General features: G+C 48.8%; 1 protein-coding gene across 1 annotated transcript; it reads right to left on the bottom strand.

Moving 5' to 3' along the window:
- Positions 1-200: 200 nt before the first annotated feature.
- Positions 201-12,381, bottom strand: SLC46A2 (solute carrier family 46, member 2). The gene is made up of 4 exons (XM_011992445.1): positions 10,874-12,381; positions 8,676-8,759; positions 7,816-7,972; positions 201-1,100 (listed from the first exon to the last, which is right to left on the bottom strand). The coding sequence occupies exons 1-4, from the start codon at positions 12,000-12,002 to the stop codon at positions 1,043-1,045; spliced, it is 1,428 nt and encodes a 475-aa protein (XP_011847835.1). The 5' UTR covers positions 12,003-12,381; the 3' UTR covers positions 201-1,042.
- Positions 12,382-14,520: the final 2,139 nt, after the last annotated feature.

The following is a 14,520-nucleotide window of genomic DNA, read 5'->3' as shown; positions in this document are numbered from 1 at the left end:
AGCATGGGGCCTGGACCTTATTAGATGTGTCACAGAGTTTTGTTCATTCCCTGCAAGAGGATTAGAGGTACAAACTCTGTGAGCCCAAATACCCTGAGATTTGAATGTATTCTCTAGCCTTGTGTCTTACCCTGTATAAGAACGTCAAGTCTGTAGTCATAGACAGAATCTGACCTGGGAAAGAATGATTCACACACTCATACAATGAATGTTGATTTTATTAGGTGAGTCTGCTTTTATAAATCCAAGTAAATGAGGTTATAAAAATGAGTACCTCAAATAAAACAGCTCTTAATGTATCTCCTCGTTCTTCACACCACCCACTTTGGGAAGCACTGTTGACTGGAAGTACTCAATTGAATATCCCATTGAAGAAAGCCTTGTGACATTTGCTTCTTAAAAGCAACAGTAATAACAAAACTACCCAGAAGACAAGGGTCTGAGCTCCATCCCCCTCCTGAGTGTTTGTAGCCAAGGAAGACTCAGGAAAGAAAGCTGGCTTTTTTCAAGGTTTTATTTTAATTTAAAAGACATTGTTCATGCAAAACTGTTGATAGTTCTTACAAAACATTCCTTCCACATTCCTCTCAGGCTGTGATAATGCACGCTTTGAGTTCTCCCATGGGACTTTCAGCACAGCATCCTAGTGACTAGTTAGCTATACCTTGGAGCCCTCAAGACAATCCCTTGAAGAAAAGGGGCAGGCTCGCTGTAGCTGGAGTCTGAAACCCCTCACAGGGCCTGGGACTGCTGTATGCAGCCTGCCTATAACCCTTAAGTTCATGTTCTGCTGTCACAGAACCCAATCTCTGCCTAACAGGAGTATCTTAAAGCTAAGAACGTTTTTCCATCACCAGGAAAATGCTTTTCCCCATCCACCAGGGATCCCTGAGCCAAAGCAGGTCATACTGAGGCCAACTCTGCCTGGAACGTGGGTTTCTTAAGCAGTGGGTTGCTTTGGTCACCAGTTCCCCGGTCCCTTCTTTTGTCTTCTGGGGGTCTGGCCATGGCTGGTGTTTTCAGCTCCTGCAGGTAAGCATCTTCATTTCTCTGTGATGTCTCCATATGGTGACCATGGGACTTGTTTATAGGCCACGATGCTGTAAGAATTGACCATAGAGAGTTACAAGAGAACAGCTGGAATGGCATAAACGTGAAACTGCCCTCACAGGGTTAATGAGAATTACAAGCCAGGCTTTAGGCAAAATCATAGGTAGGCATTGACCAAGGTGTGCTGGTGCACTGTGACCCACTTCCCTGCAGCTGTTAGCTAAAAGGAGCATGTTTACCACTTACTTCCCCATTGTTCCTTTAGATAGAATCTCTGGGGGCCAGGCATGGTGGCTCACACCTGTAATCCCAGGCAGTTTGGGAGGTTGAGGCAGGTAGCTCACCTGAAGTCAGGAGTTTGACACCAGCCTGGCCAACCTCGTGAAACCCCGACTCTACTAAAAATACAAAAATTAGCTGGGCATGGTGGCAGGTGCCTGTAATCCCAGCTACTCAGGATGCTGAGGCAGGAGAATCACTTGAACCTGGGAGGCGGAGTTTGCAGTGAGCCAAGATCACGCCATTTGCACTCCAGCCTGGGTGACAGACTGAGACTCTGTCTCAAAAAAAAAAAAAAAAAAAAAAAAAAGAATCTCTGATACTGGACCTTTTTACTTTACTTAAGAATTGCTTAAGGTGTTTTTCAGATCCTGAATTCCAGCAGAATGGCTGGTGCTAACCAGCCTGAAGACACTCACCAAGGAACCAACCCAGCACAGGAATGCCGTTTCTTCATCTCCCTGTCCCATGATTTCACCCCTCACTTCTTGACCAATCAGCGATCCCCACACTAGCCCATCACCCATCCAGACCCCTTGGAAGCCCATCCCCGAACCTCCCTGGGAGGTGGGTTTAGGGTTTCCTCCCATCTCCTTGTTTGGGTGCTGTATATCGTTAAACATTTTTTTTTCTGCTGCAACTCCTGCTGTTTCAGAGTCTGTTACTGTGCAATGGGCAATTGAACTTGGTGGTCCTGTAACAAAGGTGTGCCTTTTTTTCCCCATCCATTAGACCATGTCTTTGTCACCGGTAGACTGAAATTTTTCATCCATTTATGGCATCAGAATGGTGCACTGAGGGGAGAGAGATTGTCTGAAGGAACTTCTCTTACTCCAGGTTCATTTCCGTCTTGCAAGCACTGAACTTCTCCATTTCCCATAACATTGCGAGCCCTTTGCATCCACATTTTCTTTTTCCTGGAATCCCTTTCCATCTCACTTCTGCCTGAGGATGAACTCCCTTCTATAATATATCTCAAGATAAAGATTAAGCCTTTGCTAATTGCAAGCAGAATGAGCTGCCTCATCGGCTGTCTTTCCATAGCTCGTTTATCCATTACATTGTTTAAAATCATCTTAATAAATGGACACGCAGCAGTTAGGAGGTCTGAACTGAAGTCCTGGATCGGTGTGACTTAGGCATGTCCTTCAACCCCTGGCACCCTGGGCTCTCTCATCTGCTTGAGCTCCAGAATCTTCAGGTTCTAAGCTACAGCACAGCGCTTCTCGATGGATGAACAACACCTGGAGTTGCTAAAATGGGTTGCACGCTTAGATCCAAGCCTTTTAAGGGAAACTTTGTAGACACTTCCCAACACTCAGATTTCCCACCTTCTATGAGTGCCAGTGCACTACTGGGAGGGGCACTGACCATACTTAAGACTCATTGTATTACAGGACTGGCAAGTGGAGAGTGAAGACTTGGAAGCAGCCAGCACAGGGCCACATGACCCTTGACCCCTGCTGTGGACCACTACAGCACAGCCACAAGGCGATGGCCAGCACCTGACTTCATGGGTAGCCCCAGGCAGCTCTGGGGTGTGGGCAGTCAGCAGTGCTGACTTATGAGTCAGTGTAAGTCAGCGCTGTGAGAGATGCCACACCCTCTGACAGGGCATGCATTCATTAAACAAATGCTTTTTGACTGCTTCTTATATGCTAGGATCTGTGCTGGACACAGAAGATACAGGGAGAGCCAAATACCCATGGTCTCTGCCCTCAGGGAGCCTTCAGTCTAGTGGGCAAGCATATTAAACAGCTAACCATGAACTCATCATCACTGCATTCTACAAAAGAGAATATAGGAAGCTCTGGGAGCATGTGACAGAAGGATCTAATTTAGATTGAGAGGGGTTAGGAAAATTCTCTTTGAGAAAATGGTGTTTCAGTTAAGACCACAACTAGTTGGGTGGGAAAGAGGTGTGGATGGAGAAGGGAGAAGAGTGGGAGAAGAGGCGACTGTGGCTGAGGGTTGGGGAGGGTGGTCAATTGCAGGAATAGGAGGTGAGAAAGGGTGGCCAGGCCAGCTTATGTGGGGCTTTATTGCCCATAGTAAGATGTTCATGTTTTGTTTTTGTTTTTGTTTCTTTTTTGAGACACAGTCTTGCTCTGTCACCCAGGCTGGAGCACAGTGGCATGATCTTTGCTCATTGCAGCCTCAACCTCCTGGGCTCAAGCAATACTCCCGTATCAGCCTCCCAACTAGTTGGGACTACAGACATGCACCACCATGCCCAGCTATATTATTAATTTTTTGTAGAGTCGGGGTCTCACTATATTGCCCAGGCTGGTCTCAAGCTTCTGAGCTCAAGCAATCCCCCCACCTCAGCCTCCCAAAGTGCTGGGATTATAGGTTTGAGCCACTGCATCCAGCCAAACATTTGGGTTTTATCCTAAGAGCAATGAAAGCCAAGTGCAGGGCTTTGAGCAGGTGATGACATGACCTGATTCACACTTTAAGGACCTTGCTCTGGCCACCTGCTGGAGAGAGGATGGGAGTGGAGAACAAGAGTGGATGTATGGAGATGGTTCAGTGGCTAATTCAGTCATCCAGGTGGATTAGGGGGTAGCAGTAGAGATAAAAAGAAAAGCGTAAGTTTGAGACATATTTTGGAGGTAGAATCAATGCATTAGGCCTGATTGATTGGAGGTGGGGGGAGATGAAGGCCAGGGTGGATGCTGGTGACCCTCAGGTTTCTACCCTCGGTGGGTGGTGCAGCCAATGAATGAGATCATGAGATTGGAAAGACGGGAACGTGAGCAGGCTTAGGAGGGTATCAAGAACCCTATTTTGGAAGTTTCAATGGTAATGTGAACCTTTGGAAGTACTTTAGGTTGCTTAGAAAATGTAAAGTGAGAAGACAGCCCAGAACAGAACCCCAAACAATTCCTACATGGGAGGTTTGTACAGAAGAAGTTATCAGATAAATGGGAGAAAAACAAGAATGAGGTGTTTTGAAAGCCATGTGACAAATATCTCCCGAGGAAAGAGTAATCAACAGCATTAGGGGCCGCCGAGAAATCATGTAAGATGAAGGTGGCAGCAGGTCGATGGATGCAACTAAAAAGTCATTAGTAGCTTTAGTGAGAGCAGCTCTGGTAGAGTTGAGCACGGGGAATCAACTGAGTCAGACTGGAGTGAGTAGGAAGTGAATGGGAGTTGGGGAGTGAGACAGCATATGTGCAGACTCGCCTTGGGAGAACTTGACTATGAAGAGAAGGAGAGAGGGGGGAAGAGCATATGTCAGCTCTGGTAGAAGAATTCAGGAGAGAGTGAAGCAGTGGAGTGAGCTTTCTCAGGAGGTGGGAGAGGCCGCACCCAATTACCAGGTGCAATGCATGTAGTGGATGGGAGAGACGGTCTGGCTTCCTTCAAATCCTGTCTCTGCCACTTCCTAGCTGTGTACCCTTTGGCAAGTTATTTAATACCTTGGAGCCTGTTTGCTCACCTGCAAAATAGGGATAATAATAGTAATTACCACAAAGGATTGTTTGGGAAGATTAGTTTCAAAATATGAAATAAAGTAGTGCCTGGCACTTAGGGCTATTTAACAGTTTGCTGTTATTATCCTTAAAAAAAGAAGATGGACGCAAATGAACATAGGACTGTGGATTGGAGAAGACCAGGATATTCTGTTGTGATCATTTGGCTTTTTTTTTTTTTTTTTTTTTTTTTTAGACAGAGTCTAGCACCGTTACCCAGGCTGGAGTGCAGTGGCACTACACATCTAGATGTGTATAAGAGACAGATGCGGATTCTCCCGCCTCAGCCTCCTGAGTAGCTGGGACTACAGGCGCACGCTGTCATGCCCAGTTAATTTTTGTATTTTCAGTAGAGATGGGGTTTCACTATGTTGGCCAGGCTGGTATCGAACTCCCGACCTTGTGATCCACCCGCCTCGGCCTCCCAAAGTGCTGGGATTACAGGCGTGAGCCATTGTGCCCGGCCTGGCTTCTGTTTTCTCTATGAAGAATGAGGCATTAGTTAAGTTCATGTATATTGGAGGGCATGAGGGGAGAGGTTTGTAAATAAGCAGAACCTCACAGTTGTTGCCTCAGCATCTCCCTATTATATCTAAGGAGCAAATAGGAGAGGGCAAGCTCTTACAGTGGCATGAAATCGGCTCACTTTGGCACCAGGAAGGGGTGCAGCCACAGCCCCCTGGGATTGCAGACAGGCTGGGATCTCTCCTGGCATCGAGGAAGAGGATGCTGATTGTGATCCAGTCCAGCCTCTGCTCTCTGAGTCCTCCTGTGCTCTGGCATGCCTGCCTGGGTTTTTATGTCATTGGAATGTAGCTTTTCTTCCTGTGGTTCGAAAGCTTTACTGGTCTTTCCTGTTGCTGTCCTTGAAGATTGATGGTACAGGCTTGGCCTCTCCTAGCTATGAAACTTTTTCAGGATCTCATTTCTTTAGTGACTTTGCGGAAGGGAAAGTAATGGAACCACTCCCTTTACACCAGAGATTCTCAATCTTGGTTGCACATTTGAATCACCCGGAGAGCCTTTAAAATTTCCTATGCCCAGGCTGCACCGCAGATTAATTGAGTCAGAATCTCTGGTGGGTGGGATCCTGATAGCAGTCAATGAAAATCTGGCTTTGTCTGCGGTGTCTCTCTATTGCTAAATGTCTACAACAGAGGGAAGCAGTGTGCCTAAGTGCCTTATCTGCATAAGCACTCAATCTTACTTGTATTTTCCCATTATTTCCATTTGTCTCTTGATGTCTTTATGACACACATGAACTAGTAACACTCATTTCCTTTCGTTGATTTTTGGGTTTTGTTTAGGTTAAAGAGACTACATTAACCAACTGCCCATAAAATTGGACTGGATCATTTTCAAGCGGGCAAAAACTACTCATCGTTTACTCGTTTGCCCGCAGGCTGGGACTCTTGAGAAGTTTGCACTGCATGGTAGCTCTAGCTAAAATCCAACCCATTCAGCCAGGACTCATACGAAAACAGGAACACATGAAAAGTCCTTAGGGTTGGACAGTTCGAAGACAGAGCTGGCTCAGTTTGCACCTTAGGAATGAGACCTGGTCATGCCCGCTGATCCATAAATTCTCTCAGCTATTTGGTCTTCCTATCTTATTTTTCTTAATTATGAAATAATGCAAAGAGCCCTAATGATTGATGGCTCCTGTCCTAGGAAGCTCAACTTTCCATTCAGGCTGAGATTTGCAATATGATATGATGTGAGAATTCCAAAAGGGCTTTATCACTGTCCCCTTGAACCTGCCTTCCTTTATTTTCTACTCTGCTGCCTATTATACCACCATTACTGATGTGTAGAGTCCTCATGTGCTACTAGGCAGGTCCCTTGAAAATGCACATCTATATCAAATCCTTGTGCCTTACTGTGGATACATTTATTCTGTGGATATATATATATCTCTCCACAGGAATATATATACGTATATATAAATCTCCCCACAGTATTCCTTTCTCATGTAGCAGCAGTGGTAGGAGCATGAGAGAACCTCACTTCAAAGGAAGTGGTAAAAGGGCCTAACAGTCTAAAGAGAACAGTGCTGTCTCATATGGGAACCTCAACCCACATGTGGTTACTGAATATTGAAATGTGACTTGTCCAAATCGAGATGTACCGTAAGCATAAAATACATACTAGATTTCAAAGAGTTAGTGTAAAAAAGAAGTGAAATATCTCATTGACACATTTTGTAAATGGATTAGATGTGGAGATGATATTTTGCATGTCAAATATGTTATTAATATTAACATTAATTTCACCTGTCACTTTTCTCTTTAAAATGTGGCTACTAGGAAACTGAAAATCACACATATGGCTTGCATTTGTGGCTGCTTCTGTATTTCTGTGGGACAGGGCTGGTTGAAGACAGAACTATTCCAAGCTGTCTTTCCATTTTGTTGATGACCTAGGCTAGTGGTCTCCATAGGACCAGACGTCCTCCTGCCTCTTATCTCCAACACTTGAGTGCTCTGATATTACAAATGAGACAATTCCCCCAGGGAAGTCAAGGGAAGGCCCTGTCTGGAGCTCATACAGTCCAGTCCAGTGGCCGGGAGATTTCAGTGGCACTGAGCACAGAGCCCTGTGAGGGCATGGGGAAGAAACTGTGCTCTGAAATGAGGTCTGATGACTTTCACCTAAAGGCAGCTGAACAAAAGAGGTCTGATGGTTCATGAAGGTTTCCAATCACAGCCTCTAATTATAAGGAAGTATATGGGACTCGTATAAGTAGTCGTTACAAAACTGCCAAAGAGTGAGCCAGTGCCTAAAGACCCTGTTTCTTACTCGTGATTTTGAGGAATTCCCAAATGGCCAGATTTTTAGTGTGGGAAACAGGAGGACTTTTTCTTTGTGAGAGAGCCTACTCAGGACCCACTGCATAAATGCTGAAAATAAATAATGCGGTGATGGTGGGCTTGAGAAGGTCCAAGATTCCTTGACCTAAGCATCAGGGTCCCAGCCCAAGCAGCAGACGCTGCTCCCATCCTACCTAATTGGGATGATGGCCAGGAAGGAGAGAAAGGAGGAGAGAGCAAAGCAGGAGCCCACAAATATGTCCATGGTGAGCTGATAGATCTTGTTGTACAAGGTCGATGTCACCACGCCAGTCAGAGCCAAGGACAGCTGCAGTATGACAAACACCTTTCCTGTGGAAGGGACAGAGGTTACTCAGGAATGCCTTGCTGTGCCTGCCTCACTCTCCATTAGCTGAGTCTCTGGAGAGCTCTTAGGGGACCCTTCCTTCTTACTCTCTCTCTCTCTCTTTTTAGAGACAGTCTCACTCTGTTGCCCAGGCTGGCGTGCAGTGCCACAATCCTGGCTCACTTCAGCCTTGAACTCCTGGGCTCAGGCAATTCTCCTGCCTCAACCTCCCGAGTAGCTGGGACTACAGGCATTTGCCACCGTGCCTGGCTAATTTTAAAATCTTTTTTGTAGAGATGGGGTCTCACTATGTTGCCCAGGCTGGTCTTGACCTCCCAGCCTCTAGCGATCCTCTCACCTCGACCTCCCAAAGCACTGGGATTACAGGCATTGAGCCACTGCACCTGGCCCCTTCTCAGTCTGTGTGTGGCTCAGTTCGCTAGGAATCCTGCCTCTATCTAGTTGAATCTTCCCAAGGCCTGTGGATGATAGAATCCTTCTTTGTGGCTTTTCAGTGACTGACTTTCTAAGTTACTCCCATACCCCCGTCTCCACTCTCTGTGCCCTGGATGGAAACCAGTGTTTCCAGTGTCTTCAAAGATGCTTCTGGAACTGCCTCAAGTGCCTTCTACAGGTCTGTGCCTCATGCTTCGCAGCTCTGAAACAGCCCGGGCAGAAGTTTCCAGAGAGATTCCTTTCACTACTCACCATAAGAGGAGCCCTTTATGAGTTTGGACATAGCTGATCGGATGGTTGTGACGGGGATGAGAGCAAACAGCATGACGGCTCGAGCTGAAAGAGATCACACAGGAACACTCCTTGCTGTAGCCCAGCCTGGGCCAAGGAGGAAATTAGCAAAAGCCTCTCTTAGAACCCCCATCTCCCCACAATCCAAATGTGGCTTGACCTGGAAGAAGTCATTTCTCTGCTGGCACACTAGCGCCCTCCCTTGACTAGTCTGTGACCCTCTGAGCTCTGATGCTGCTGTGTGTGCCGCATATCAGTCTACAAGGTGGCTGGGCACAGTCGACATGGTGACAGATGGTGAAATGTATCTTTACTGGTGGAATTAAGTGATCACTAGGGAAGTGGAACTGGTGCCACCAAAGGGACACAAGGCCCCTTTCCTTGTTTCTCCAGGAGAGAAGTGTCTGTCCTTGACATTAGTGAACATCTCTGAGAGATGGTCCCAGGAGCTTTGGCAAATTGCCTTCAGCAATGTGTCCCATGAACGCACCCACTGCATAGCTCTCAAGCTCTATTGATTATCCAGATGCAGTGTGTGTGTGTGTGTGTGTGCGCGCGCGCGTGTGTGAGAGAGAGAGAATGCGAGAAAGAGACAGATACAGACAGACGGCCAGGCGCAGTGGCTCACGCCTGTAATCCTACCACTCTGGGAGGCCGAGGCGGGTGGACCATCTGAGGTCAGGAGTTCGAGACCAGCCTGAACAATATGGTGAAACCCCGTCTCTACCAAAAATACAAAATTAGCCAGGCATGGTGGTGCATGCCTGTAATCCCAGCTACTCAGGAGGCTGAGGCAGGGGAATCGCTTGAACCCAGGAGGTGGAAGTTGCATTGAGCCGAGATTGCACCATCGTACTCCAACCTGGGCAACAAGAGTGAAACTCCATCTCAAAAACAAAACAAAACAAAACGAAACAAAAACACAAAGAGAAACAGAGAGAGAGAGGTGGTGGGCAAAAGGGGAAGGGGATACTCTGTCCTATGCCGTTTAATTGAGAACTGACCAGAGGTTAGCTTGCCATTTTGTTAGGTGTTTCTAAGATGTGTGACCTGCCTGGGTCAAGAGCCAGCCTCAGATAACTGTCTGAAGTCGTTTTTCTGATATGATAGCCACTAGCCCCATATAACTATTTAAATTAAATTAAATAAAATAACATAAAATTTAAAAATCTGTTCTTTAGTTGCACTAGCTACATTTCAACTGCTCAATAGCTACATGGAGCCAGTGGCTTCTTTATTGGACAGAATGGATAGCAACTATTTCCATCATTCTAGAAAGTTCTATTGGAGCATTCATCTCGAGCTTTCTGCTTATAGTTGTCTACCTGTGTCCTCAGATGGAAACTTAATGCTACTTCCTTGGGGAATTTATTACATTGGTTGTGGAAGGCATTTACGGAGTATTTTTACGCATTAAAAAAAAATCTTTGCTTGACTCCAAATGATTTTAATTAAGGCATCTTTTCGGTAGAATTACTTGAAATTCCACCCATCCACCTTTTTTTGTTTGTTTGTTTTGTTTTTGAGAAAGAGTCTCGCTCTATCACCCAGGCTAGCGTGCAGTGGCACAATCTCGGCTCACTACAACCTCTGCCTCTTGGGTTCAAGTGATTCTTGTGCCTCAGCCTCCTGAGTAGCTAGGATTACAGGTGTACACCACCACACCTGGCTAATTTTTATATTTTTGGTAGAGATGGGGTTTTGCCATAATGGCTAGGCTGGTCTTGAACCCCTGGCCTCAAGTGATTCTCCCACCTCCAGCCCAAAGTGCTGGAATTACAGACCTCTGTGCTTGGCCTTTGAAATTCCATCCTTTTAAAATGGGAAGGTGGGGGTGGGGGAAGAAACCCAACTCCATCTCCTCTGTTGACTGCCATCCTGAATCCTCCCCTACTGACTCCAGGTACCACTGACCACACCTCCTTGACTGCCCAGAACCATGAACACCACTCTGGTAACATTTCATTCTCAATACAGATAATTAACAATATATTACAGATAAACTCAGGGGCATATAATCTTGTGTCCCTTGTGCCTCCTGGGTAGCAGGTTCAATCCCTGGTGCTGAGCTAGGCCACCCAGACCATGGCATCCCTGGTGTCAGCCCCATTATGCAGAGGGTCAGCAATGTCCTGCCTCCCCAAGAATGACAGACTCACCAATATAGAACATGTTTGTCTCTTTCACAAAAGCCAAGAGGAGGGCTCCTGACCCAAAGGACACCATCCCAATCATGATCATGGTGGTGTCCCGGAAGCAGCGGGAGAAGACCAGGACACCCAGGAAGCTGGTGATGAAGATGGTGTACCCTGAAGCCATACCATAGCCCACCTGCACTTGGTTCCAACTGAGAGGCTCCCTCAGCACAAAAAGAGGGATCACGTCCACTGTGCCCACCACCGCCAGGTCATATATGATAGCACCCACAAAGAGCAGGGCAATGGTGGTTTTATGGGGTTTTGCTTTTCCAGGAGATGGAGGGTGACCCACTGCACACTGTTTGTCCAACTGATCAGGATCCAGGGTGCGGTATGTGCCTACTGTGCCAGACACGGTATCCGCGGGGGGGAGCTCCTGGCTGGGTTTGGCCACCGACTCAGGGACCTTTAGCACCAAAAGGCTGTAGAGCAGAGCAAACGAGGCACAGCTCACGCTGCAGGCCGTCAGTATCAGGCCCTGCCCAGAGTGCCCAGCCATCTGCTTGAAGAGATGCCCGGAAGCCATGCTCCCGCAGAACCCCGCCAAGCCCAGGATCAGGTCAATAAGGATGAGGCGCAAGGAGCGGCGGCCCTCGGAGGAGCCCAGCGATCCCAGCGCCATGACCCCGGACCAGAAGGCGGAGAAGCCGCCGAACAGCCCGTTCAGCGCCGCCGCCCCGTACAGCACCTCCACTGGCCAGTCCAGCAACACCTTGAGCAGCAGCCCGAGGCGGGAGAGCAGGAAGCCCAGCAGCGACATGCAGATGGAGATCTTGCGGTGGTAGCGGTCGCTGAGCCATCCCAGCCCGTAGGCGAACAGCAGGGGCGACAGGCCCGCCACGAGGTTGTAGATGATGTAGAAATTGGAGATGGCTCTCTGCTGTTGGTCCTCTAGAGCCCCCCGGGGCGACGGGCTGGCGCTGTGGTTGGAGGAGCCTCCGGTTCCGTAGGACGCCTTCACCACGAGGAGTAGCCCTGCGTCGTACAGGGAGGCAGCCATCTGGGACGAGGCCACCACGGGCTCAACCCAGGTCCTCGGGTGGAAGCGAGGCCGGTGGCCCCTCAACGGGCAGGTCACCTCGGGGCTCATGTAACCTCTCTGATGGGGGATCGAGGGGCTTTCTGGTTGCAGTGACAAGGAGATACTCCCAAATTCGGCTGCCACGGCGGCGGCTCAGGGTTCAGTCCGGGAGCGCCAGTGTGCGCCGTGAGCCGGGGTGCGCGCCGGAGAGTGGCGAGCGGAGCCAGGGCACGCCCCGCTTGTGACAGCAGCCAGCCCAGCAGCCTAGTGACCTCCCAAGTGACTCCTCCTCAGGCCAGAAGAGGCTGCGTTCCGCCCCGCCCTCACCACCTCAGGAGTAGGGCTGGCGACAGTCCAGGGAAGCCAGGCGCGGGGGAGCGCACGGCGAGTGTCGGCTCCTGGTGCCAGCACCCCCGGGGCCGCCGGGTCACGCTGCTCCTGTGAGCGCGGCCGCCTGACGGGGCCGAATTTCCCCACAACCAGGCGTGCCCGGACCTCCCGCGGATCGCTGGGGACCCCGCACCACCAGGGCAGGGGCGGAGACCCAGCTGGAAGGAAGCTCCCCCGGACTGGCTCAGGGAGCGTTTCCAAATTCTCCCATTCCAGGAAGGCAGGTTTCGGTGAGGAGTGCGTCGCCTAGGACTCTGCCTAGGATAAGTACCGGGGTGTGAAGTTTTATTTATAGATTTAATGCAACAGGGACCCATGTGCTATAGGCAGCTGGGTAGCACTTTGAGAGAAGTAAAAGCTTGGGAGCCGCTAGGTCCAGGCTCTTCTCCAAGCCAAAGGCCTCTTAGAGAAGAGTCCTGCTTGGTACACCTGCATTGGTGGGCCTAGTGCATGGGCCTTGTCTGGAAGGCTCCTGCCTCAAACCGCAGAGCCAAGGGAGAGACGGTAAGATCCTGCCAGCCCTAGATGTCCCCCTAGATGATAAAACTGGACTCTTGGGCAGGGGCTTGAGCCCCCTGGAAGGGGCAGAGTCACCAGGGTCCTCTTTTTCCGAAGAGTGCCCAGGTCCCTTTCTGCTTCTTAGTAGTCACTCTTCTGTCTGTGGGCTCACTCCCCTGGGCTGGGCTGAGACTTCCACTTCCCAGGTGGCCTCGCTTCCTGTTTCGGTACATACTTCTGCAAAGAGAACCAGGGTGATGGATGGTGCAGGGGCCAAAATGTACCACGGAGCATGACCTGTTCCATGGTCAACCCCAGGGATGGAGACTCAAAGCACACAGGCTTCCTGCTCCTCTACCCACAACCCAGCATAGCTACAGCAGCGTGGATAATCAGGAACCCAAAGACATGAAAGGGAGACGCAGGTCTGCAGGGAGAGCTTAAAACACCACATGGATAATATACTCATGTAGGGAGGAGGGACTGGATTCCAAATGATTTAGCGTAGCTATATGCTCTTTTGGTAGTGTTTAGGTGGGCTATAATCTCCTTCCCTGCTACCCTCAACCTCCAGCATGGCCCAGCCTCCTCGTGTCTAGGCCGGAACAACTCTGACTTCTGCAAATAGAAAGACACACCTAGTCTTGCCCTTCAATATGTGTCCCGTGGATCCGGCCCAGCAGCCCATTTCCTTCTTCCTCCCCCTCACCTAGGGCCACCTTAGGAGATACTGAGTTCACCCAACCCAAGCCTGGCTCTCCCACTCCATTCTTAATTTTTCCAGAGGCTACAACAAACAGTCCAAACACCTTGATCTTATGAGAGGTGGAGACTCCAGAGGATGAGTGGGTTATGGGGCCAGGTGGTATGCAGCAATCAAACATGGCCATGAGAACAACCTGAGCCAGATGGACCACTCTGGCCACTTGATCAAGGAGTCTGTCCATTCTAGGGCTCTAGACTGTAGGGGGCAGCCCTTGTCATCTCTGGGAGGATCTGTGGTATTTCAGTTCTTCCCATCGTCTTGGGAAACCAGGGACATTGGAAGGGTCTCTGAGAGATTCACATCAGATCTAGGACAGATCTAGTGGGAGCTGGGTGAGGTTATCCTCTGCCAGCCAGCCCTGGGACTCCCCAGGTTTCTGAGTTCTCTGGCCTGGAAATGAACTAGACACAGGGTAGTTAGTGTCTCTCCCAGTTTAGGCTACTGTGGGTTGGATTATATTCTCATCATGTCCCCACTTCTCGCTCCGTCTCTGAATGCAGGCCCCAGGTGAGCTAACACCTGATTATCCTCTGCAGCCCAGGCTACGAGCAAGTAGAGCCCTGACCTTGCCACTCCAAGATAGAATCTAGTCTCCAGCGCAAGGTTGGCTTCATTAAAGTGCAAAGACTAAATCTCTGATGTTTAGATTGATAAAATCACACTATTCCAGAAGAAAGAAACTAAAAAAAAAGTAGCAGCTAATATTTATTGCGCCCTTATTATGTACTAAGCATTTTACATGAATGAATTTAATCCTCCCAAGAAGTCTGTGAGCTGATCTACCACCCCATTTTTACAGACTGAGAAACTGAAAACAGAGAGATTAAGCAATTTGCACAAGATCACAAGGCCAGTAAATCAGGAAACTAGTATTTGGCATCAGACAGTCTTTGCAAGCCTACAGTTATGGGGAAAATACGGTTGCCAGATAAT

Source organism: Mandrillus leucophaeus, unplaced genomic scaffold (assembly GCF_000951045.1).
Source record: "Mandrillus leucophaeus isolate KB7577 unplaced genomic scaffold, Mleu.le_1.0 Scaffold410, whole genome shotgun sequence".
NCBI lineage: Eukaryota > Metazoa > Chordata > Mammalia > Primates > Cercopithecidae > Mandrillus > Mandrillus leucophaeus.
This window is presented reverse-complemented; position numbering and strand designations above follow the sequence as displayed.

Excerpts from the sequence above, each read along its gene's own strand:
- SLC46A2 (XM_011992445.1), bottom strand. The coding sequence starts at position 12,002 with ATGAGCCCCGAGGTGACCTGCCCGTTGAGGGGCCACCGGCCTCGCTTC. Across the intron at positions 8,760-10,873 it reads GACAAACATGTTCTATATTG|CTCGAGCCGTCATGCTGTTT; the intron begins GTGAGTCTGTCA and ends GATCTCTTTCAG. Across the intron at positions 1,101-7,815 it reads CTGGCCATCATCCCAATTAG|CATCGTGGCCTATAAACAAG; the intron begins GTAGGATGGGAG and ends CAATTCTTACAG.